The 27,543-nt window shown below is 43.6% G+C and overlaps 1 protein-coding gene across 1 annotated transcript in view; it reads right to left on the bottom strand.

The window, feature by feature from the left end:
* rap1gap2a (RAP1 GTPase activating protein 2a) overlaps positions 1 to 22,415 on the bottom strand; it is a 38,448-nt gene extending 16,033 nt beyond the window's left edge. Inside the window, 3 exon segments of the mRNA XM_068707045.1 lie at positions 1,516 to 1,551; positions 6,536 to 6,620; positions 21,573 to 22,415. Coding sequence (XP_068563146.1) covers positions 1,516 to 1,551; positions 6,536 to 6,620; positions 21,573 to 21,712 — 261 coding nt within the window. The 5' untranslated portion in view covers positions 21,713 to 22,415.
* Positions 22,416 to 27,543: the final 5,128 nt, after the last annotated feature.

Genomic DNA, 27,543 nt, shown 5'->3' on the forward strand with positions numbered 1-27,543 from the left:
CACCATCCAGACTACAGTACTGAAGCACACTTTGAACGCTGAGTTCCATCTGTGGAATTAGAGGTGGTGGGGCTCAAGAGAGCAGGTCGATGCAAGCTGAGAGGATGGATGTGGTGCACAGTGTGTGTGTGTGTGTGTGTGTGTGTGTGATGTATGTGAGAATCTTTGATCATCGGGCTGCATTGACTGACTGTCATCAACCAGTCACACTTTCCAAATAACTCTATTTACATCTTCAGCGAGCCTGTCCTCCTGTATCTCCCAGAGCAGCATCTTTCTTCCTCTCTCCTTCTGTGTTATTAAGGAGAAGCCATGACTGAAGTAGGTAAGGGAGTAAGAAAACATGAATACACCTGAGAATTGAGATATCATGTTTTGATATACAGTATTATTTTTATTTTTTTTATTCAGATTTTATACAAATGGTGGTGTGCTCTTTATACTATGACAGTTTTCCAAACATTATATTTTAAAAAATGCAATATTTTCCCTTGCTTTCAGAATCTCAATATATTGCCATGTGTCGAATCGTAACCCCTGTATCATGATACGTATTGTATTGCCAGATTCTTGCAAATACACAGCCCTAGTAAGGGTCTAGATACAAAGACCAAGACCGTGTTAGTCCCTGCTCTCCTGTCTGTGGCTCTAGTTTAATTAATAAACTATATCAGGCAGAGACCACAATGCTTGTTATTATGATCAACGCAATGTTGGTTTTGATCACTATTTCGTTTTTTGGCTAGTTTGATGTGCTGCATACAAAGTAAGTAATTCCTTTCAGTGACTGGTACTTATGCCTAATTCACACAAAACATAAATCATTATTTCCCCAGAATAGACCTAAGTACTTCTACTTCTCTTTGTATCTTCCTTTGGCCACTTGTTCCCTCTTCTCTGCCCTTCATTTCTCCTCGCACCTCCTTCCTCCTCCTTCCTCCTCCTCCTCCTCCTCCTCCACCTTGTTATATCCCCATCTGTCCTCAGACCACTTAAAGCCTGCACCTTTATGGGCCCCAGAAGGAGAGCACAAAGAAGAGTCATACAGAGAAAGACTTTATAAAAAAAAATAAAAATCAATGAATGGAATGAATTCCATATAGAGAAGGAGAAAATTGTTATGCCAGTCCAGATCTTTGTATTCTTCTCTGCCCCCAGCATGCCCATTATCCAAACTGAGCAACCGACTGAACCCAGCGGGCTGACCTACACTGATGGAAACATCAATGTCTGCCACATCCTTGTATATGTTAACTCTGGCCGTGGACAAAGTAAAAAGAGAGAGGACAGACGCCGTCTCACAGTATGTTCATGTCCTGTTTTAGTTTCACCCAGGACAGGAATCTCTCGATAGCACACACACACACACACACACACACACACACACACACACACACACACACACACACACACACACACACACACACACGACTAAGGAATAGAAGTGGTGAAAGAAGGTAGAGATAAGAGGAAAGAAACTGGAGTCACAGGAAATAATTAATGAGAATGTCATACCTGCATCCTCTCCAGCATGTCGAAGAACTCTGCAGACTGAAAGAGAGGAAGAGTTCAAAACATGTAAAACAGGGTACAACACTGCTGAACTTTGACTTTCAGAGCACCACCAAGATCTTCTGACAGCAAACACACATTTAGTCAGTACCAAAGCAGAGTGGTTGCCCTTCAGTTGACTCTAATTTACACTTCAAACAAGTGTTTTGATGCTCAAAGCAACACCACATGTCTTATATATATATATATCTGTAACATCGGTGCCGGCAGCAGCAGATCTCGCTCGCTGCGTTCCATTTCCCTCCACAGCATGAACTTAGCTGTGTCAAGTGGGCAGGGCAGGACAAGAGACTTCCAGTCTCTCACACCCACATGCACGCACACTATAAGCAACCGCTTCCTTAGAAAGCAGCACATACAACAAACACATGCATCCTAAAGTGCATTCACACGTCTCCGTCGGGGGGGGGGGGGGGGGCGTCCACCTCGACACATCACAACTCACTGTGGCGGTGATAATGGTCCGCATGCTTTGTGTCTTCGTGCTTTTTCAGCACATGTACAGTGTGCAGGGTGGTTTGGGCTATATGCATAACACATGTGCGCACACACTCACACACACACACTCACACACACACACACACACACACACACACACACACACACACACACACACACACACACACACACACACAAAAGACGTTAAATTATGGCACCAAATTAAACATCCTGTTAAAAAAAGAAGTCTGGATTAATTAAAGGAAGAAAACCACAATGCTATGCTTCCTCTTTAAATGCTGTTGAATCATGATGTAACCAATGAACAAAAAAAGAAAAAAAAGAAAGACCAACTTTCATTGATAAAAATATCACCTATAACCTACTTTAAATGACTTTGACAGCCAATACCACACACAGAGTGTAGGTGCTGCACACTCAGTGGTGTCATAAAATACAACGCAAGAGCAACCAGGAAATAAAAGCCTGACCAATACCTGTCGCCGCTTAATCAGGAAAGTGTGGAAAAGTCTCTTTACAGCCGTTCAAATGACTGTAATAAAAAATAATGATATTCCCTACAATGGTAATCTGCACTTATCATTACCACTCCTACTGCAGACCGAACCCCACACACACACACACACACACACACACACACACACACACACACACACACACACACACACACACACACACACACAGAGATTGTCAAGCGGTTCATATTAACGAGTTAAAGGTCTTGTTTGCTGATGCAGCGCTGTGAGCTGGAGCTACAGAGTGGACATCCAGACCAACAATAAGCACAAGTGTCTATACCTGTCAGTCAGCGTGCGCTCTCAGCACATGTTATTATGAGATACGTCTGCCTGCGTGGCGTCAACAGTTACTGGGATCATATGAGGGCGGCAAGAGGAAGGAAGGTGTGTTGATAATAGGCCAGCCTCTCTGCAGCCTTAGCGTTTTCCTTTTTCTTTGCATCTACGTGAGATGTCCTCACACACACTGTTGACCATGGCAGTTTAAAAGACGCACCGATGCAGCTTGTCCTGGCACTGTTTGAGTGGGATCCTGCAGTGCTGACGGTGTGTTCAATCATCGTCTACGTTCCCTGCAGTGACCAGACAAAAGAGCAAGGACACGAGACGCTTACTTGTCCTCTCTGCTATGCTGTCAATCTAAACCAGGACCCAGATGTCTGTATTTTCTGTCTCTTTCATCTGAGGTGTCTCATTATGCTAATTTATCATCTTTCTATTCTGTCCCGTTTTTGATTCGGATTCCTTCCCCTTTTCTCTCCCTTTTCTGCTTCTTACCATCTCTTTGTGTGCTCCATCTAGCCCGGCAACAACATCTGCATCTCCTATCTCCCATGGCAACCCGCTATTGCTATCACAGACTTCAGGCAGATTATTTCGGCTGCCTGGCTGAATGACTACAGGATTCACACGTATTCATGTAAAGACACGGACACACACATCATTTGCACATTGACAGCAATGATGATAAGTCACAGACAGGGGCAGTGGCCGTCTCATCGGGATTAAAGGGACGTTACAGAATTTAACTTGATCAAAACACTAGAGTGAAAGCTCGGGAAGAGGAATTAAACGGGACCAAGGCGATTTGAGGTGGTGCGAGTTTCTTTCTTTCTTAATTATTCGTTTCTTTTACCCTCTCTTTAGTTCAGCTGGCATGAGAACCACATACCACACTCTCATTAAACCCACAGCAGCCACTTGTTGTTTCTAGTTGAGTGCAGTTCGGCTCGGTTTGAGACAGCCTTGTTCCAAGTACCTGCACCTCAGCCAAAGCCAGCGTTGCCCTAGTACATCCACAGGCTCTTCTCTCCTGCCCACAACACAACTCCTTCTCTGGGTCAACGGGTGGATGAAGGGCAGCGGGCCGCTCGACAGCGCTCAGATGTACAGTAAGACAAAAAAAAAACCCTCATAGCATCTTTAATAGCACAGCTCTGTCAGATACCTGGAACACTGGCTGACATCTGTATTTGAAACATCAGTCAATACTGTTTTGGCCCGGTCTCTAGGTTACGAAATACTGTTGTGAAACACTTCACATGTGGGTGTAAATCTGCTATAAATACGACATAAAACAGTTAAAGTTTCAGAGATGCAGTCGCTCCCCTGCCAGCTTTTTCAAACCAAACACACTAATTTTTTTGCGTTGAGTAACAAGAGTGTCTGGTTGTTTCTTTGAGTCAAAATGCAGACTTACCTTAGCATTAGCTGCTAAATCACGATGTCTCTGCCTTTTCTTATTCTTATTCTCATCTCTCTTCTACATTTACAAAGTTATTTCCCTCTAGCTTGCTTTTTAACGTGTATTTGACATTTTAACGCCTAAAGCTGAAACAGGAAAGTCAAGTCCTGCAGCGAACCGAGTCTCAGGTGAACACAGAACAAGTTATTCCAGTCTGCATGTGTCAACATGTGCAACACACACACACACACACACACACACACACACACACACACACACACACACACACACATTACATTATTTGCAATTAGAGTTTGATTATGACAACTATGAGGACTTTCCTTTAGCCCAAATATCCCCCAACCCTAATTTAGCCCCGTCTTCTACTGTATATGTTTCCTCATTATGTCATAACCACTAAAATTAAAACCTCCCGAGGAGTAAAGGAAAGACTAAACGTCATAATTGCAGTGCACCAGTATAGCTCCAGCACCATGCTGCAGTCTGTGTCCTCCAAGGAGAGTCATCTTTATGGCCCCTGTATGAGAAGCAGCAACCTCAATAACTGAGCTGCGTAGCAACGACATGCAGTCTGTGCAATCAAGATGTGAATCATTTTGTATTTATGAGTGGAGAATTATCCAGCTAATAAAATGCGAGGAAATTAGGAATCTATTTTTGAACATGTTTTAGGTTGTATATCAGTCGAGAAGGCACGAACAGTGTATCCTACTTCCCTGCTAGCCTTTTGGGGTTATGTGCTGCTTTCATTGGATAAATAGTTGGCTTGGGTTTTGCAGTTAGATGCTTTCAAAGCTTTATTTATTACTCCTTCCTGTTTCTCTAATGTGGCACACTCCCGCTTTAAAGGATAAGGCTGCACATCATGTATGAACAAAAGCAGCCAAAGTTGTGCGGCCTCTTGATGGATTTGATGTGGACTGTGATTACAGGAAATTATAAGCGTCAAAACTTCTCCACCAGTGACACTGATGATGAATATTTTACCCACACATTACGTGAACGTTAGACCACTCTGGCTCACAGCAAAAATTGCGGGTTGTCGATTGATATCCACCAGAAGTCAGCCGCACATCAAGTGAACGTTTCACTTTTAGTTATATTTCTCTCATATATGTTCTGTCATATATTAGGGTGTTTTACTCCCGTCTAGACCTGACCATATTTTTTACATAATCAGTCTGTCTGACCATGAGCACACTTTGCCTTTCTGTGCTAACTCCCTCTGTGTTAACACATCCAATAACGATGGCTTAGTTCAAGGTGACATACTGCAGAAAGTGTCTCCCTCCTGCAGGAGCCGTCATCCATTTCATGTATATCGCCCCGCTGATCTGCCGTCCTGCAAACTGTTTCCTCTAATTCATCATGCTCGAGAAAAATCTAAAATATTTCAGCCGTGGAACGAGTGCAATGCAGTGTGAGCAATGGGTAGCGAAACTACACCAACCCCTCGCAGTCTCACATAAATAAAAAAGCTTTCTCTAAATATGCAGCACCTGTAATGTCACTATACCACATGAATCAGTGTGACAATATACCGGAGAACGATGATCCTCTACAGTCCGATGGATTTCATTTGTGTTCAGGTTCCGTTTGGTTTTGCTCTGGTATTTTTTTTTCAATTTGCCGAGTCACAGCTTTGGCCCAAGTTTCATTTTGATGACACCGTTTGATTGAACTTCACAATTTGTGGTCAAGATAGCAACTGAGAATAAAGCGTCCAACCTTTTCCTACTGTAATTGGTTATGACCAAAGGGTTACGATATTGTAACCCGAGTTCTAATAATCACAGACGGAGCCCTCCACTGGACTCCATGAGTCGTACTCCCTTCTTTTCACAAGCACACATGAACCAACTGAAAATATGCATCAGCCTATGTGAGCCAATCAGGATGTGTCAGCCCGAATATGTCCACGCCCCCGAGGTATATAAGGTAGCACACACCGCCGCTAAGCTATCCTACACCCTCTTTAGCAAGAGGCATAAGAGCAGAGGGCTCTGCTCCTGCTTATAGAACTAGGATTACAATATCGTAACCTTCACATGCAGTGATGTGTCACGTTAACCTTGTCATCGTCTCTGAAACGCTTTGCTTACTAAAAGGATTTCTCAATGAGGATAATCACGATCAATAGGTTTTCTAATAGGCCTACTGGGCATACGATGTCTGTAAATCAATATCTATCTAAAAATGAGTGTGTATACATTTACGTCACAACATGTGCGTGCACATTCGTGTGTGTGTGTGTGTGTGTGTGTGTGTGTGTGTTTCCTACCTTCATGTTGGGCGGTGCAGTGCGGGGCGGTGAGGGGGGACATTCTCCCAGCGGGACGTTGGAAATGTTCAGCAGCTCCTGTTTCCTGGAGAGAGGAGGTCAAAATGAAGAGTAAGCAAGATTGATGTCTGTTCACCGAAATGCTCCAGATTTTTTTTTAAAAAGGTCACCGGTCCTCATTTCAATGTCAAATTACACTTCAACAGGTGATTACAGGGCAGGCTGATGACCTGTCCCTCCCTTTCATTTTGTGGATAAAGGACATCTTAGAGCATTATTTCCCCTCTGATTACCCCTCAACTTATTTACGGCTTACTGGTCACTCGCCATTAGCTGCAAAAGAGATATTAATTTGCCATGTGTCACATGTCTTAAATACATTGAGCAAATAAAGGAAAAATAAGGACAATTTAAGAATTGCACTATTAAGTATAATTCCTCTGAAGACACTAAAACCAACAATGAATTTATCCTGCTCACAAGTTGTGTCTGAGACAAACACAAATCCTGCGATGTAACTCTTTAAAACACAAAAAAGTACATTGCATCACGAGACACAATTAAGAAACGCACGAGTGCTACATTATCGAGCCTATTCCGTTAAGAATAACTTTTATTGTAGCTATAACTTAGGTTTTAAAGAAGAAAGCCAGAAAGCCAGTTGGAAATAGGTGGTGAAATGTCAGATGGCTCTCTGCTGCTTTCATTTGCTCTCTGGAGTCCCAGGGGCCGTCAAGGAGACAAGTCCTTTGGTGCTCGAAGCCTCTTCTCCTCTCTTGTGCTTTTACCCCCCTCTGCAGCGAACTCAGGGGCGTGATTGCACATTAATGGTCCCAGATGTGAAAGGTGGATCCGTCACTGGGAGACAGCCAGAAGATTGGCTCAACCACAGAAACCTGGCGTATCTGGATCAAATCCAGTGGTTTATCACTGGAACATTTTCAGATGGGATACTTGTGGTGGTGATGGACGCCTCTCGTGCACGCTCAACATCAAGAGGGTTTACAAAAAAAAATAAAGAGGGACAAAAGAGCACAGATGTACTAAACCCTCTCTAACCCATCTTTGGAGCTGCAGAAAGCAGTTAAGACCACATTCTCTCTGCCAAGCACTAAAACTCATTGGATGTGAATTGGTGGTCGTATTAAGCCTATATCTCATAACTTAATGTATATAGTGAAATTCTTATTTTAATACTGACCAATGGGAGCCTACATCAGGTGTTATATCTTATAGCCTAAGTCCATTAGACCCATGTCCACTCTGAAGACGCCCCCAAACAAAGCACACCAGAGTCTCACTTAGTCAATACAGGCCAAGCCCTAATTCCTCTTCAAACCTATATGGAAAAGCCTGACATTGACCAGCTCTTTCCACATGTCCAGCTTTCACACAACGCACCACTGTGTCCCCCCTGTGTGTTTAATGCATGCTAGTGCAAGCTAGCCAAGCGTGAGCAGTGTTTGGATGAGTATCATAAGCCAAGACAGACTAGGAGGGTTCACAAAGCAGAAAAATAAAACTCGGCTCTAGCTGGACATTGTTCTCTTCAGCCTGAGGTAAGTAGGACACTGTGTGTGTTTTCCACTGCTGACTTGTGAAAACGAAAAGCTTGTTAAGACCGCCGTCCTTGGGGCAGATCCCTGCTCTGTGCCTCTACAGAAGACGCCTATCTTTCTGTGTTGCACACCCACTCACACCTGCACACAGAGAGGTGCTGTAAGAGGGACTGTGTGCGCGTCGGCGAGAGAGAGAGAGAGGGGAAGACGAGGAGCTGATGTCCTTGCAGCCTTGACGGTCTCTGTAGCGACGAAACAACAGCTACGTCACAGTTACTGACTCCCACCCAGGTAGGGAGGGAGGGAGGGAGGGAGTGAACTCACATACTGGGACAGCGGGAGGGATGAAGCAAAGAAACAATTTAGGAAGAACAGGTCACGGGGAAAGTGAGTCAGAAGAGGGGAACAGTGGAAAGAGGATTAGATGTGCACTCAAGGCACTTTAAAGAGGGGCTTTTCATAGCATCAGCCAATGACAGCCCACTCTCCTGAGGAAATATGTTTACTCAGAACCTCACAACTACATCCAATACCAATATAGACAGCCAACGTAGGAAATAGTCTGCTTCTTACTGTGTGTAATAAGGTGGAAAGTGAGGGTGTGATGGATGGGAGTGTGGCACATCTGACTCTTATTATCGATCACAGAGCTAAACAAAGATGGTGGCCAGAAATGACATGTGTCCTTGCTCAAATTTGTATAATGTGACCCAAAATTCAAAATGGTTTACCGGTTATGAACGTCTTTATTGATGTTTCTTCATTTTATTTGATATTTTCATACAAAATGAGAACTTTTAAATTTTTTTAACTGTGTCGAGCAAGGATATATGTCTTTCCTGGCGGCCATCTTTGATTGGATTAGGAAAGGAGTCGTCATTTGGGAAATGGGTTAAAAGTCGTTTTTTTTTTTATAGTGCAGCGGATGGAATATTAAACAGGAAACAGGAAAAAAAAAAAAGACCAAGGCTGACTCAAAGTGGAGCCAATGGGGGGAACAAAAATTAGATATAAATTTGATATAAAGCATGATAACGCAGAGAGAGACAGGCTTCCTTGCTTCAGGAGGTGCTCTCTGTACTCAATTTTTGATTAGATGTTTTCATCAGTTCTGTTCTATTGATACATTCAATGTTGACATCGTGGAAATAAGCACTTCCTGCTGTGAAATGAAGTCACAAGGTTAAATTGCATTCAAAAGCTCTGGCTCTGAAGCGGTGCGTGGCGCGACATTTCCCAGCGAGACAAAGTGCAGCGGTTGCCACACAATTACAGTAAATACCGGCTGCGGGGAACATGCAGCAGCTGTGTCGGTTTGTGTGACCCTTCTCTGGCTAGGCGCTCCGCCAAGAAACAGGGAAGTCACCTCTGAAACATTCATTAATCCACAACAATAAACATGCTCTTTAAAGGATTTTAGGAAAACTGCTGTTGTTGGATAAATTCCACCGAGTGAATGAATGAAGTGTAACTTAAGTCAAGCCTCTGTCGCCTCGAGCAAAGATTAAGTGGTTGTTAAATCTGCAAGGCAAAAATAGGGCAACTCATGCTCCACATTTACATCCAAACTAGTACAACATGTACCTTTCTCCAGGATGTCTGTAATCCTGCTTGCATTTGGCTGCTGCTAATTATCGTTGATTCAACAGTAATTACATCTACACAGTCATCATGTTTATCTAATGACGCCAGTAATGCAAGTGTGTGTGTGTGTGTGTGTGTGTGTGTGTGAGGGACAGACACAGATAGAGGGAAAGATGGTAATACACCTCCGTTCTTTCATGTATTGATCACACCCTTGAGATTAGGACAGCAAGACATCAGGCACAGGCCGGGACGCAGAGAGGGAAAGAGTGTATGCGGGGGGGGGGGGGGGGGGGGGGGGGGGGGGACAACAATACCTCCACACATCCCCACACAACTGACAGATCACAGGAAGAGGAGATAAGGGGATGAAAACAGGAAATCAGGGTGATGGTGGGTGCAGAGAGGATAGAAATAAAGAACAGAGAACGGAGACAGGCAGACAGGAGAGGGTGAACCGCGGGTCTCGGATATGGATCCTCTCCCTGGGGGCCTTGCTGCGCACTCCGGTTTCCAGTTGGGTTTAATATTTGTTATGAAACTTGATAAGGAGCCTGATCCTCATGCCAATTGGTCAATTACACAACCGATGGTTTCTCTAATGGAGTTAATACGCCAGTAATTGGAGACAGAGAAAGAGGAGAACGACGAGGGCCGTGTAGAGATGGAGCGCATGGATGGAAGGACCCGTCAATCCTGATGTATATTGAAGTAGACTTCATGAAAAAGCACGTCGCACAGCAGGATCCTCCGCAACATTACATATTTGACGTGACAGTTACAGCCCCTGAAAAGCACTTCCAGGGGCTGACTCTACAGGAGGCACGGAGGAAAGGTGATGCCTGTTGCTTTACACTACCGACGTTAATTAAGTTACCGAGTGTGAACGCGTCTCACAGAAGAGATAAGTGGGATTAATGAATGCGATTTGCAATCATAAACAAGAGAACTATTGGATGGATTGCCATACATTTCTGTTCAGACATTCCTGCTCCCCTCAGTTGTGCTTAACTTTGGTGATCGCTACACTTTCAATCAATCAATCAATCGTGGAGACAATGTTTTATGACCAAACACCTGTAGAAATAATGACTCTGGTTTTATAGATGACCCTTGTGCCGCTCTCAAAGGCTGTAAATAAGAAGTGGATGTAATGTGAGTGTCACCCATTGGTTTGTGGTCTGAAGCCTCATGTTCAGCATTTTGGTTGCCGCCATCTTGCTTTTTTTTTTCAGTGACACTTTCATGAACTGAAAACCTACCGTGAAAGGGTTGAACTTGTAAGAAGAGAACAGTTTCCAGACTACACAACGCCGTGATAGCGACCTATCAATCACCAGGTAGCAACTCTTTAAAGCGTTCCTTGCTTTATGGTCTATTTTACCAGCGATTGAGACCATAAACTCACGTTTACGATGTTTACAGAGGCAATACATCATGTGAGAAGTCGGGTCATTTTCTCATGGACTTCAAGACACTTCCGCATCGGTTTCACTATTCAGAACTGGAAAGTGGTCCCATTTAAAGGAATACAGGCAGTAAGGCAGGTATGCTGCCTGCTTTACTGCCTGCTGCATTTCTTTGTACTTAGCTCCGCCCTCTCGTGTCAGCTCTGGTTGCAGAAAGCCAAGATTGCAACGGCCAATATACCGAACACTCGAGGATGACGTCACAGTGACGACGTCCACTTCTTATATACAGCCTATTGCGATGCCGCTAAATGTCTGAAATCCTCAATGTGATTCAATCAAACTTTATTTTTTTCCTCTACCGCAATTGCATGCAACCGCTCACCAAACACACAAACATACCGTTTATCACCAAACTAAAACCATTCAAGAGCTCTACGCTGAGAAACTATACGTGGAATTGGAAATGAATACAAATAATGAAGTAGAAGTATCTAAAAAGATACACAACCTAGAAGACTCAATGTACTGTTTACAAAAGAGGTGAACCATTGACAGTCTATTGAGGAGGAGTGAATTAGTAAATCTTTGGACAAAGCCTTAGTCTTGTTTAGGGGCTTTTTTTTTTTTTTAGCAAAACTTTAATTTGAGATCATCTGTTACATTGTAAAGTACATCACATCTCTTAATGCCCTTTAGACTTGGCAATTTCAATCGCTTTGTCTCACGTCCTTCCTCTATTCCTCCTCGATCTACTATCTGTGAGCCTATCCTTGTTACAAAGTCCGCTCCGCATACAGGGTAAGAAATGGACGCATGAGTCAGTCAGCTGCCCAACAGGGGAGTACAGTCATCTCAGATATGTGCAGATATGCGGAGAGGTCAAGGGGAGAAATAATTAGGAGGCAACTGCACTCCAAGTCACCGGCTGTTTCCTGTGGGAACACCAGGCCTCGCCCCCCGCCCCCCCCCCCCCCCCCCCCCCCCCTTCCTCTCTCTACTGTGATATGAATAGATACAAAGATGACGCACACAGGAGATATGACTGTCCAGCCAGACAACCTGAAACACTCATTATCAATAAGAGGAGGAGGAACACAGGAGAGGAGCAGTGTGCCTCTTGGAGAGACATTGCTACTTTTAGAAAAATTAATTATATTTGTACAAAAAAACTATCCTTCAACTACAGAGCAGAAAGAAGAGGAAGCAAATAACCTTTCAATTTAGCCGTCCTGCTGATAAACTAGAAGAAAGGCAATAGATTTTGTGTTTGTGTGTGTGTGTGCGTGTTTGTGTGTGTGTGTGTTGCAGGTACAAAAAAACCCTTATTTCCATTATACAAAGCAACACATTGGCACACACACACACCTACACACAGACGTTGTGTGCCATTGGTGCAACTCCAACACACACATGGTCATAAGGAGTGTGTGTTTTTGTGACCACACGGTATTTTAGTTTCAAAAGGTTTCCGGTTTTCAGTCTCAGTTAATCATTATTCTTTCAGCGAACGCTTAATTCTACCTCAGATCCATGTTGTGTTGTGATTGGTTAGGTCTACTTATCTTTTAAATTGCATTTTCAACACAGGAACCAAAGAAACCGTAAGATACTCGAATGTTAGTAATATTCTTCTTGCCACCCCCGAGTAAGTCAGCGCCCCAATCGGCCCAGTCAACACAGACACTCGTCTCCTTTCCCCGCTCAATCATTTCTGTAATTAATTTGAGTGTTAGACTAAACCGACACCAGTGAAGGGCTCGCCCTCTCCAGGCACACGCAGTCCCACCCAAGGAAACTATGAGCGGGCGTGTGTGTGTCATGTTGTTCCTCCCAAAGAAACGAGGTTAATTACTCGGCAGTAAGTTCGTTACCCTGCATGACACTCTGACGGTTCACTGTAACATTTAACATAACAGCTACTGCAGCCAATTTATTGACTTAAACACTGGCAAGCAGGCTAAATGACCAGCTTCTCTGACACATACACACTGCATCTTTGACACTGAATTTACATTCCGACACAAAGAGAAAACCCTCCGAGCTAGTGAAAGGTTACGTACTGCAGCTTTTGTTCCTACCTTTGAAATGTCAGTGTTGTTTTGTGCCTCGCTGCGCAAACGGTGCCAAGAGACCCCTGATAGACATTTACCTGAACGTATCTACCAGCAGCTGGGAGACACAGATAAAGGCCACAGGCTGAATAATGTTTGTTTCTTTGTCCACGGTTGTGCTTTGTGCAGTTAATCACACCTTCTTTGGACATGCTCCTCAAGGATGACAGTCAATTTACTAGTAGGCTGACTTATAATGCATTAGTAGTTGCATAAACATGGAGCCTTCTGACCCAGTAAACGCCTGAAAAACAGATACATGTAATTAACAAAATGTAGAAAAACACCTCACTGAAAGAAACGTGATTCTGTTTGGGTTCAACGTTGGAAGAGGTGTCATGTACGTCCTCTTTTCAATTACTTTGTTTTCAGAATATCTGGTCCGCACAGGCAACATCTCCTGGATGTTATTCAAAGGTGTTCCATGGGAAGACGCACCGATCTCTCTTTCACTGTTTGCTCTTTGCAAACACCAATAAATCTGCCACTTTTAGTGCATGTCAAAAGACAACTACGCATCTTTGCTTCACCTGAAGAGCGTGTTATTTCATTATTACCCCTGAACAGTGGTAAAAAAAAACAAAAACAACTTAAATATATATTTGTGAGATTGGAAGAATATTGTCCTTTGGCACAGCACTACATTGCAGTGACAAACAGTTGCCTGGCATCCCAGCTCTCTATCATATCACAGGATACGCCATAAATCCTATCTAATCCCATTCATTTGCTGGGATCCGGTTCCTCTTTATCACCGCCCAATCTCACCCAGTCTCACTGGCTTGAGTCGGGGGGGGGGGGGGGGGGGGGAGACAGAGTTAAGTGTCTCTGAGGTGACATTGAATACTTCTCTTCTCAACCATCTCCACCAGTGATAACCATGCGAGCAGAAAGGTCCTGAAGAAAGAGGAGAGGGGATACGAAGACGGAGGGGATGAGGCGCACAATGAATGAATGTCACGCAGATTGCTGAAGGAGAGAAGGCAGCAGAGCAAGGTATAAAGAGAGAGAGAGAGAGAGAGAGAGAGAGAGAGAGAGAGAGAGAGAGAGAGAGAGAGAGAGAGAGAGAGAGAGAGAGAATAAATGAATCTCTGCAGACTAAAAATAGCACTCTCAATCCCCTGTGCAGAGCTGGGTAAATAGGGCCATCTTGGGTGGGTCTCTGGGCACTTGTTAGAGACAATACAATCTCATCCATTACACCCAAAGACAAGGCTGACTGTCACACACGTATTTGTACAAACAGACAGCACAGAGACATGCGAGTTCAAATGTGTGCATGTTTGTGTGTGTGTGTGTGTGTGTGTGTGTGTGTGTGTGTGTGTGTGTGTGAGAAACTATACCAGCGGCCCCCTCGCAGCTGCCAATCACAAAAGGAGTGAAACTCACTTGAGGAACACGAGGGAGTTTAAACGAGGGAGTAATTGAGGGTAGAGAGGAAAAACAGAGGGGGAGACGGGGGAATGGAAATACGAGTGAGTCAGTGAATAAAAAGCGGTTGTGTTTAACTGACGGAGGAGGAGGAGGGTTCGACAGCCAGACGAGGGACAGGACAAGGAAAAAGTGTGTAAGGTGGTCAAGAAAAGGCAACAGGAAAGACTGCGCTTCTAAAACATCAGCCCTGCCTGGTGAGGTTTTCTCTCTGAGAGAAAATATTCGGAATCTTACATCTGCTTCCCCATAAAAACAACAACAACAAAAAACATTTGGGAAAAAAAAGATTACCTGCTAAGAAGATTGTTTCTGCAGAAGGTTTCAATAAAATTGAAAGAAAATGAAAAACTTTGGCAATAAATGTGTGTGTGAGATGCACTGGGAGGCTAAGCCCCCCTTCATAAACCGAGATTGTCCAATCACTGCTTAGCAACCGTAACCAGACACAACAGGTCTGTCAAGCTTTGGATTTCTGAGTGTGCATGTGGCTGTAATGAGAGTGATACTTTACATGTAATGAGCTTTAAACCGTGTCTTTGAAGTGTTTAGCATGCTGGCTAACCCTGTTATCTCCAAGGTCGGGGAGCACTTCATTAGTTAACATCATATTGTGGATTTGACAGTTTTCATTGGATTTGGGGAAGTTTACACTCCAGCAACTCTAGCCGAGCACATTATCTGAGATAGCATTACGTCTGTCAAGCACACGGGTTAATCCTCATCCTGAGAGCCTTTGTTCTTGTTATTTCAAAAGTGAAAAAAAAAAATACAGTTTGAGTACCATAAAGAATACATCTCTGACTTGCTTGTTGAAGTAGGCACCAGCTAAGCAGCCAAATAGGGTTGTATCAGAAACAAAATGATGAAAAAATGTCATATATCATATTTAATATTTTAGGGCTAACATTTAAAGAACAATACTGTTTCTTTACCTCCATGTGACGTCCAGCTTTAGCCTCAGTGTTCAGGCACAATACCATGTATGCAGCCATCAAGTAGATATTTAAGACCCCTTTTAATAAAGGATTCTCGTTTGAACAAACATGGAAACATTCAAAAGTCAGACAGCTTAGTTTTTAAACTAAGTGTTGTTTGCTTGATTAGCTAAAGCAACAGCTACTAGAATCTGCCAGGCGTGTACAGTTGTCATTTCGCAGATTATAAATGAAAAGCCTGCTTTGTCTGAAACCAAAGACAAAAAGGACTGAGAATAAGAACAGAAAGCTTGACAGCGGCAGCAACAGAAGCCAGCGGTCAGCTACAGCCACAATGCCACCAGCTGCTCATCTGTTCTTTGCCTAAGCCAGTTTGTCTTTGCCCATTTGTTAATAAATTAGATGGGATCAATGTGCAGTCACACAACAGAAGTGGAACCAGCAGAGATTCTTTGAATCCTGCGCATGGGTGTGGGTCATTTCCCTCCTCTGGACGGCTGCCTGGCCGGCTGCAGAGCCACAGATGACTCTGTGTGTCGGAGGAATGGGTTTGAGCTGCCACCAGCTGCTAGTGTAATTTATTTTTTCCTCAGTTGGTCAGCCCCCGAACATTTCAATAACCACATGGCTACTGCAGGACACACTAACAGAAACTCCATCAGTCCAACTGGATGGTGTATTTGAGGCTTTAATCCGGAGCTGGTCACTTTAACAGAGAGGAGCTTCGCCATTAGATTGCATGTTTGATTGAAAAAGCCTACCGTGCTATTCAAAGGGAGACAGCACTCAAACTGTGACCATTTGAATTTCCGGGAAAGTATCTTAAGAGAATTCTTAGAATTGTGACATGTTGTAGAAATCCCCCTAACAGTAAAGACTAGATCTTTGTGAAGACGAAACGTATTCACAAAGCCTCTCAGCCCTTGAGATAGCTCTTAAGGAACCATCAACCAATCACACCAATTTAAAAGAATGCATCAACACGTAGAAACGGGGTCAACCACACCTCCTCAGAAAGGAGTTAAACCTTTCTGTTCCTTCCTTGCTCAGAATGGCTCTGACAAGTTTCCTAAGTGAGCCTTAAGCTCGAGCCCCTCGGTAGTCTTCCTCAGGCAGAGCTAGCAGCTCTCTGGGAGTGTTTTCATAATGCTCTGTTGTTATGCCCTCCAGAAGCTCCACCACTCCTTCTCCTTATTAAGGACCCTCAAAGAGACATTTAATAGACCACTGACTATAGTGTTTGATGAGATTTTTCTCTTCGGGGACTGCAACTGCTGAGATACTTGTATAACTGTCAAATCAAATCAATCTATCTACTCCGAAGGGAAATATGATTTGCAATGCGGGGTTTGAAACACCAAAACAAAATAAAGCAGACAACTGGGACAATCACACAAAACCGTGAGACCATAACAAAATGATTAAAACGACAACGAGAGATGAGAAAAAAGATTTGAGGTTGCATAAAGCACAAATGTGGAAAAATGCAATATCTCAGTTGAGGAAAGAGGCCAGCTATTAATGTGCATACAGTTTTCCATGTTCAGAATATCAATAGTCGTCCATTCAAAGACAGCATTCAGGCATTTTCCTTTTTCTAGCAGTGACCTGAAGGCAAGAGCTCAAACTCTCTGTACGGGACAATCCATAAGCTGTCTCTTGTTCTTCCTGTCTGTGCAAAGATGTCCGTGTCAGACAACAGTGAAAAAAGATGCTTCAGCATCATCGAAGCAGAAAAGCCTTTTGAAGAGCTCACATTCCTAAGTCAAAGATTCTGCTTCCGTTTTTTTGAGAATCTCAACTGATTTTAAAACACAGTTTCTTGAGCAGAACTGAACCAAAGATATTTGTCGTGGTCCACCATCGCGGTTTCCTCTACTTTTACAGCAGCGGAGGACGACTTTCTAAAATCAATACACATGTCCTTAGTTTTTGCTACATTAAGCAGGATGAGAGACCAAGCCAAGCCATTACACAGAGTCCTCCTCCACAGGCCGGCGATCTTATTCCACCCCATCCGTGTAGGCTGACTAACAACCGAATCATCCGCGCATTTTATTATGTGTCTGGTCTCATCATTATTTTGACAGGTGTTCTTAATAATAACAAATATAGAAGGTGAGTAAGACCTTGTATGGATCCGGATTGGGATTTGATTTAAAGGGAGACTGTTAACAGTCACTGAGACATGTTGGTTAAAGGAACAGTTCATCACATATGTAGGTGCAATGCTAGTGGGATTGATGTATTTATGACGGAGCTTTTATTGTGTAGTTATTGAATTTACCTGGAAAAGACTGGGATCAAAATGTTGTCCATTTGAATATATTTGGTTTGGGTTTTGTCAAATTTTGGCAAATATGTATTCCCGTTGAGGATTGCTACCACTCTCATGTCTGATGAAGTTGGAGCCAGTTAGCTTAGCTTAGCATAAAGACTGGAAACAGCTGCAACACACCTCTATCAATTAACATGCTATATCTTGTAAGTTTAATCCATAAAGCTGAGTCAGGCGAGGTATTTTGAGTCTTTGTGCTAAGCTAAATTAAGCTAAGCTAAGCTAACCGGCAGATGGCAGCAGCCTCGTATTTACTGGTTAGATATCAGAGTGATGTCTAACTAACTTTGACCTGTATAAATGTATTTAAAAAAACTGTCTTTTATGTGAAAAACAAGGATCTTTCCTGAAATATTTTGCTGGTGGAAGTGCTTATGAGCAAGCAGCTGTGTGAGATACTTGGCGGTCTGAATCATTTGAGTCCTTGCTATCTGATACTGAAGTGAACTGTACATGAAACTTGTCATCAGATAGGATAGAGTTCAGAGTGTTTCCCCTTAGAAGGGTTCCGTTGAGTCTTTAACAGCTGAAAAGCTAAACCCAAATGACTGAAATGCTAATAAAGAAGCACAGCCAGTCTCAGAGTCAGGCTATAAACATTTATGACCATTTAAAAAAAGGGATTATTGTGTCTCATGCCTACTCAAAATACATGTAACATAGAAAGTCATGTTGTTAGATGGTGAGTCGTGATATCAAAAGCTTTTAATCTTAAAGGGGGGCAACACAGTGTGTGAACAGAAAGCCCCATGCTGGGATTATAGATTAGGTCTCAAAAACACACTGGCATCATAAATGAGTCTTTCTCCTCTTACACACACACACACACACACACACACACACACACACTATCTGTCACCACAATCACTGCACCACAGCACCACAAACCAAGAGGGAAATGTAACCATAACCGCTTCGGCCCTTGTTGTACAAGAACTGCCTAAACACAACTCATGCATAGCTACACACACACACTACGGGACAAACACCTCATACACAAGCACACACACACACACACACACACACACACACACACACACACACACACACACACACACACACACACACACACACACACACAAACCAAACAGGTCTGCAGCTGGAGATAAATGGACTATGGAGGACATTAATGCATGGAGAGTAATATAAACATTCAGATACCAACAGCAGACCTCATGCGGTTCAACTTAATAGAGGGCACATGTACGTTACGGCTCTATCAGCACGGAGATTAACAGTGAGAGGAATACACAGAAGATACAGGCAAGGAGCAAGATTGCATTCCTGTAGGTTTGTATATTGTGTGTATGTTGCCCGATTTGTGGAAGAGCGGAGAAATGTGGACAAAGACCGAAAATGACATTTTCACAAATTCTCCGCTGCAAAGTCAGGTTATGTAAAAACCAAATCAAACCCTTTTTTTTTTTCTATAGCATTCTATGCAAAGTGTTTGCCTATCATTATGTTGTCATTTTGTAATTCACTTCTCCTTGTATTCATTGTTAGAGTAAGCCTGCTTTAGGGACATAAAACACCTTGCCACAATGGGTGGTCTGAAAGGACTGCAATCAAGCACATAACAACCACCACTTGGACCAAGACACCTTCAAAATGTCTGCAATTCACCAGACACGATTGTACTGCTGCCATTTGACATGACAGCACGCAGAACCAAAACCATGCATCACGTAGCGCACACGTGAAGAACATGCATATAGAGTGTGTATTTGTGTGCATCTGTGGGACAATGCTGTGCTGTTGCATTAACAGATGTCGCAGCCTCCAGGCATGGCTGGGTTAATGAACTAGAGGGCCCTGGGGCACACAAAAAAAAAGTGTTGGGGCCCCGACTGACTACCCCTTGCCTCTCACTCGCTGTGTGTGTGTGTGTGTGTGTGTGTGTGTGTGTGTGTGTGTGTGTGTGTGTGTACCATGTTGCCATCAAGTCCATATTTTGCCCACAGGCTTAGAAACCAAACCACTTATTGAACGATGGAAAATCACTAAGCTGCAGACGTCAATTCGTTCAATTAAAGGCACGATATGCACAATGTAAACGTATCGTGAACCATGGTTCCTAATACAAAGCAAGACTTCAGGATTAGGTAATATTACAGGTCTTTATCATTTCAGTTGACAAATAATCAAATCACCACAAGCCAGCCGTCGCACAATGAACCTGCAGGGCCCCAGGAGGTCTGGGGCAGTTGCCCGATTTGTGTGGTCGCTAATCCAGCTTCGCCGCCAGGGGTTCATTTTACACTATCTGAAACTAAATAATACACAGATACACACACACACACACACAGACACACACACACACACACACACACACACACACACACACACACACACACACGCACACACACACCCAGAGGTCAGAGCAACTTATCAGCATTTACAAAGTGAGTTACGGTCTATTTCAATGTAGCCTATTTTGGTCCAGGCTATTAGAACAGAGTAGCAAAGTGCATTTAGTGCTGCATATCAGATGCATACACATACACACACACACACACACACACACACACACACACACACACACACACACACCTAACACCACAGTAACAGTGAAAAGTCAAACTCCTTCTGCTCAGATTCCATTTTAACCGTACGTGCATCGCTGCTAATGTTAGCTCGGCCAAAACAGGTCCACCCCTGGGGGAGGCTTAGTGGAAGGGAAGAGTTGCGGCAGTCTCGACCCTGCCAACCTCATACACTGTTTGTTACCAGGTGGGATTTTTCCCAGGGGTCATGTTGACGCGCACTCGTCTGAGGTAGTATTAGCAGTAGGACGATCTGGACCACAACACAGCATGCAATGAAAAGCCCCTCACAGGTGCATTCGAAGTGGCAATTTCTGAAGGAGTAAGGCATCGACTGTCTTCCTGAAAGGCACAATCTGGTATTCCTGTCATTATAGAAACCCAATTGAAATTGCCAGACACTTTTTAATGTTTTCTTGAAGCTTAGCCTTCATCATCCATAATGAATTCACTTCAAAGCCCGCTTAAAATCCATGTTTACCGCATTTGTTTTCAGGTTGTGTGCAGTAAAACATCACCTTTTCAACTCTCAGACCAGTTCACCAAACCCACAAACCTTCGTTCACGCCGCCCTTGTGCTAAAGTGATGACACAGTTTCATCAGCATTACATGGCATCAACAAGTGTCCATTGGTGCTTGAGTGTACAGCAAAAAAGAAACTGTTCAGAAGCGGACATAGGAAGACATAAATAGATAAGTGGATGACCTTTGCATCTCTCTCTTTTATCACTTCATTCTTTCTCCCCCTGTTCCTCGCTCTCCACACCACAGCTCTTCTTCTGTCCGCTCAGTCCCTCTTGTTTGCTCTTCAAAAGCACTCAGAACAAACCGCTATTCACCTGCAATCCTCAGAACCTTTCTCTCTCTCCTTTTTGCTGGCTGTCATTTCCACTGACACAGACAGCTAATAAAAAAAAAAAAAGGAACTATTTTAAAACTGCACATGCAAATTTATTGAACCGTAAAGCGCACCGTGCCCTTAAAATGACAAAAGACATTACAAGCAAATAAAGTTTTGCATATTAAACTGCAGACTCTCTGCTTGTCCCTAAGCCATTCATTTGCTAACCAGCATGCCTGACTCATCAGAAGACACAATGGGACAAACTTCACCCACCCTTCGCTCTCCTCTTTTTCTCTCTCCCTCTCCCTCTCCTTCTCTTTGGCTTTGCGAGACTTGTGCAGGAGTCCGATCAGGATCACGGCGGCTCGGATGCCAGCCTTCTTGCTGTGGAACCGGCCTCCGGTCTGAGACATGCTGGACGTCTCTGCCGGTGCCACGAGGGGTTCGGGTGACAGACGGTCCAAGGTCAGGCCGGCTCCAGGGTCCCTGGGCTGCGGGACCTGCTTGGTCGTGGCTTTGCGGGGTTCCAGTGTGAGCTGTGGATGTCACAGTCTTGGTTCTGTGTGCTGTCTGGCTTTGGAGACAGCTGTCAAGTTTCTGCCAAACGCAAGTACCTGTTTGATTTCTGGCCCTGCGCTGTCTGTTCAGAGCCTCTCCGTCAGACGTTCTGCTGTATGTCTGGACCAGTGATCCAAAAGTTAAAGATTCTGCAGCCGCTCTTGGTTTGGCAGGTCGTGAGATCCGATTAAACCTCCGTTCATCTCGGTCTTGGGATCAACGAGCCCTTCTTGTAATCCCAGAGGTCCAGAGTGGCACTGTTGGACTCCAGCTCAAGGTGAACTTCTATCTGCATTTGCTGCATCTGCAGTAAATCTGTGCATCGCAGCTCCATAACACATCGTGGTCCCCGGCGGGAGGATGAAGAGTTGCGCTGCCGACAGCCTGGTAGACCCTCACACTGAGCCACTGCATCTCTGTCTGCCTACCTCTACCTTCACCTCTCCCTGCTGCTCTTACATGCTCTGTTTTTTCTCCTCTGTGTCTGCTGCTGCTCTGCTCCCTCCTTCCTGACTGCTGAGCACCGCCTTGCTCCGTCTGATAGGCTGGAGCTGGCAGAAGGACCGCCTCCTCCTCCTCCTACTCTTCCTGTACTGTATGCCTCCCTCTATCTCTCCCTGCCCTTGTTTCTACCACGTTAATAATCTTATATTAATCTCCCCGACCTTGTTCTATCTATGCTTGATTTCATGATTTCATTTCCAGCCACATGCGTGCACACCTACCCACCCTCTCGCTGTCTCACACACACACTCAATCCCACTGTGTGAAATCTCAATTCAAAACAGGCTTATCAGCCTATTGCCTGCTGTGCTGTTGCCAAGGACATTGGAATTGAAATGTAACCTCACAAAATGCTGGCAGATTAAATGACACCACATGGAAAAATTAAAATTTAACAAACTTGACACGCTCTCTTTTGTGCACAGAAATACATCACACGTTTCTGTTCACAGTGCATTTCTTGTTTGTCGCCTGCCATTATTCTAGGGCGCCACATCGTTCCTCCTGCCTCTCCAGCTCCAGACGAAGCCGCTTTCCTCCTCGGTTACAGATCAGGCAGACGACACTTCCAAGAATATATTGATCTTAAGCATTAGGTTAAGTCTCGGGCCACCTGTTCTTCTTTCCCTCTTGGTGATCTAATCCAGTGGCTTTGAAAATGAGGTCCGGGGACCCTTGGGGGTCCTTGAGATGGTTCCAGGGGGTCCCCAGCAGAAAAGGGGAATCATTTATTTTCACTATTAGCAACACAATGACCGAATGTATGAACTTTTGGTCATGGGTTTCATACACTTTCTGTAATAAAACATCTAAAAACTGAATCCTATCAGATGGGGGTCCATGGGACAAAAGCTTATCAAATCGGGGTCGGTGGTCTAATTTGTGTCAGTTTAAGGGTTTTTTGTGAACCACTGAGCTAACCAGCTGATTGAGTGAGCAAGTGAGCCAACGGATGGCTAATAGACCCACTAGCTGCATTCATTCTAGCAGCATTAGTTAGCATTATTTCATTTTTCCACACACTGTCCTCACCCAATTTCTTCCTTGAACTAAGCTGGTTTACTCGTGTGATTGTTTAGTCATTTCATTGGTTTATTGTGTAATTGGTCTGACTGGTTATTTATTAGTAATTCATCATTCTAGGAAATATGTAATTCTCAAAAACATTTTGATATTAGGATTAAACAAACAAGATAAAGTTCATGAGGGTTCATCTTTAGACAGCTGTTTTCTACTTTTTATTTTTTCTCCTTTATATTCTGACATGACAGCGGTTTTGCTCGTCTCATTTAATTTGCGATTTGAGTTAATAAGAGTATTTCCCAAAATGTCGGTGCAGTATTAGAAACATTTATACCCCTTTAAAGATTTAGCCACTTTGTTTTCTGTTATATCTATGTTTCTATTCGGTATATCTCATTTTACAAAGTAAGTAAAGCAATGTTTGAAGCTTGATGTTGCCTTAAAAGAATAAAAGAATGATCAGTCACTTCCACCCAGTGAGACATACAGCTCATTATTTAAACATTGGTAGTATTGACCGAGCCCAGGTTTCGGTATCAAGGCTTCTAATTTGTGCTCTATTGGAAGAGTAATGAAGCTCTGATTTGTTACTTTGCATCCGTCTTGTTAAACGGCGTTGCGTACCGTCTCATCTGCATCGATTTCCTTTTTTTATTGAATGACTTCATGTTGGAAAAGGTTTCGATATTTACGTGGACCATGAAACACTCCCAACATAAAACAACTTCCATGTCAAGTGAAAAACAGCCATGTGAATTATGAGAGTCTCCCGTGGCAGCAAAGCTCCGAAGACAGACGAGGACACAGACATAAAACTTATACAAGCGACGTAAAAGACTGATGCGGCAGAAACACACACACACACACACACACAGCGAATCACGTTGCACATCTGGTGCATCTCTTCCGGGTGACAATAGTAAAAGGGTATCATTTTGTTCCATAGCTGAAATGGAGTGTCTCAGACTCATTGTTCAGAGGATAATTAAAGAAAATGCATCATCCAAGACAAGAGACAAAGACATCTCAGTAGATGAGATGCTTCAAACAGCAGCCAGGGAATAGATTAAAGCGGGGAAACAGCAGCAACAAACAACAATTAACTGGAAGGTCCCATCCCTCTTGCATTGCTCTTCCTGTGTGTGATCAGCTCCATAGCAACAGGACAGCTGCCTGAGGAACGGCCCGCAGGACCCCCAGGGCCGTATCCCTTGACACCCGCCCGATAACAGGCTGGGCAGATTTTTTTGGTTACTGCCGCTTTGTGGAAATTTGCTTCCAAAAACAGCAGTTTGTGATTTTTTGATTGACGCGATCTGCGGCCATGGCTCCCTCTCGCTCACAACCACCTGAGGACTTTCCCCAACTCCTGTGTGGAGGCAAACAAACAAGCTCAACTGGACTAACAAATGTCCTCTAGAGATAATCTGTAAAAAAAAAAAACATACACTTACACACACACACACACACACACACAAACACACACACACTCTCGCTGCCTCTCACACACACTTGCAGGGACTCTGCCTTTTCACTAGGGTCCTCTCGTGCGTCATCAAGGGGAGAAATGAGACACCTGTATCTATTCACTTTCAGACACAAAAACACGACTCGCTCTCTTTCGAGCCCCCTCCCCTCGTTCTCTCACTCTCCCACTCACACACCCACAGGTGTGAGATTGTTCCTGTTAGACACCCTAAGGTGTACCAGTACACTTCTGAGCTTGAATAAACATTCGGATGAGATACGGTGCAGTTCAACACACAGTGTACCGGTGGGTGGAGGTACATTAAGTGAGTCTCAGTGTATGTGCAGGGATTTACAGCAGAAACTCACTGATGAAACTTATTTGAGAAAGGCAGGTCCTTACTCCTTCAATCATTTCAATTTTCAAATTTGAAACGCCGTTGCATGTGTTTTGAGGTCATGAGTCCCCAATCCATACATGTCCTCAGATAAGTTTTACAAGAAGCCAAAAAGACATCCTCTTTTAATTATTTAAAATGTTCATATTTTATTTATTCAAACAACCGTTCAATAAAAGTCTCTCTCTCTTCCCAGCCTGAAAGTCGACCTACTGTTCCAAAGCATCACCGTCTCTCTTATATGAACATATTGAGTCTAAAATCAGCTGATGAAATAAATACAAAGAACTGGATTGTTTTTTTTGTGGCTGGAAAACAGAAAATATTCTCTCTTTTTTTTTTGTATTGCGTTGCAGCAATTAGTCAGTCACAGCCCAACTCTCCGGCTTTGCGTTTTTACACTGAACCCAACATAATGCCGCCCCAGTGTGTGTGTGCTTTAGATAAAAGAGGCGTGTCTTGTAACACAACAGCGCCTGCGTCTTGTGTGTGTGTGTGTGTGTGTGTGTGTAGTCCCACCAACTTTGACCATAGTTGCCACTGACCTTTCAAAGCACAACCAATGAGAGAACAGCCACATATTTTTGACAGTGAATGTCTGCACTACATCCTGCTCCCTTCCTCGTGGTGAGCGAGCAGCAAACTTTACATTTATTTTCATCTGAAGGCAGCTTTACGCTCCGTTACTACCTCCGCCGCCGACGCAACGCCGTAAAGTCTCTCTCCCCCATTCCGTGTCCGTACGTTCTATACGGAAAGGGCGGCGCGTAATAATGCCGCCACACTCCCACCTTGAACACGCTGTGAGAAAGGGCCTTCTGTTTGTCCTAATTGTGCATACAGACACACACACACACACACACACACACACACACTCAAACACTCACACACTTGCATTAGGCTCAATGGTGCCAAGCAGCCTTTCCTGTCACTTCACAGCTTCTCAAGTGTCTCCCAAACAAACAGATGCCAGTCTACCAACGTCACCTCTCTTCACAGCCAATTCTATTACAGGACGCACACACACACACACACACATTACATATACAAGTCAGAAATACTGCTCATAAAAATATAATGTGGCAGATCTTTTATGCACAAGGGCATTTGTTTGTGCACACACACACACACACAATGCTTGACCCAACTTCAAGATCGCTGGAGAAAATGACCTTCACGACTGCTGTTAAGTAACTACTCCATCCCCCAACACACACACACACACACACACACACACCTTTTCCTCTCCAATTCAATTCCCTTTTCCAAATCCTCTATGTTCTCTCTATAATCGTAGAAAATCTAGTCATGTGAAATCCCTTCATAGTTTCCATATCATGTGTGTGTGTGTGTGTGTGTGTGTGTGTGTGTCTGAAGATGTGTTCCTCCACATATTCAGCTCCACCATACAGGAGCTGTTACTGGTCCAGTCAGGGACATGTTTTCAATGTTTATAAAGGAACGACAAGGTTCAAGTGGAAATGGCAAACACACCATAAATAACAGATTAACTCTGAAATGTCATGTTGTCATGTAAATCAAACGATGACCCGTGAACGTAAATACAAGGTGAATGTCACCTCTCCCTACCTCGTGGTTTGAGGATGAGAACATCACACATTGAGCGTACGAATGTGTTTCATGGTGCTTTAAATGTGTGGTAGACTAAAGATTATGTTAGGAAGGACAAAAAGTCACTTTCAAGTTTTGTTATTTTAGACATTAAGGAGCTTTTTTTTTAACATGGATTATTTGCTCTCTAAACATTATTTACTTTGTGTTTTTGTTCCTTTGTATTCCATTGAGTATTGGACCCATTGACGTTTTTTAAAACACGGTTAATTCCTCGTGTACTGAGGCTGTGATTGTCATGTCAGCACCAGCTAGAGAAAGAAATTCCTCTCTTTGTGCGTCGATGCTGATGTCACTTCAGTTAATACATTAAACTGGTATTTTATCACTTTAATTAGAGGGAGCCAGTGTGAGATGTGCTGTTTGGTTCATTAGCTTCTCTATAACTGAAAATACTGTTTTTAAATCTTCATTTCGTTTGCCTTCTACCTCTTATCGTGACAAAGACTTGGGCTTCAGATGTCTTTACCTTGGCTCTCACATTTTTCCAGCCACGCTGCGGCCTTTTTCAGACCGCTCACCGTACAACAGCCCCGCTACTTTCCATTTATCGCTGCTTTTTGTCCTCCTAACATTCCCCTCCTTCAGTTTCCCACTCGCTCTTACTCTCCCTTCCTCCAATCAACAGTACGACAAAGTCACCTATAAGCGATTACAAAAAC

The sequence above is a fragment of the Cebidichthys violaceus genome, unplaced genomic scaffold, assembly GCF_023349555.1.
Source record: "Cebidichthys violaceus isolate CVI_PGR_0920_01 unplaced genomic scaffold, fCebVio1.0.p SCAF_1, whole genome shotgun sequence".
NCBI classification, from domain to species: Eukaryota; Metazoa; Chordata; class Actinopteri; order Perciformes; family Stichaeidae; genus Cebidichthys; species Cebidichthys violaceus.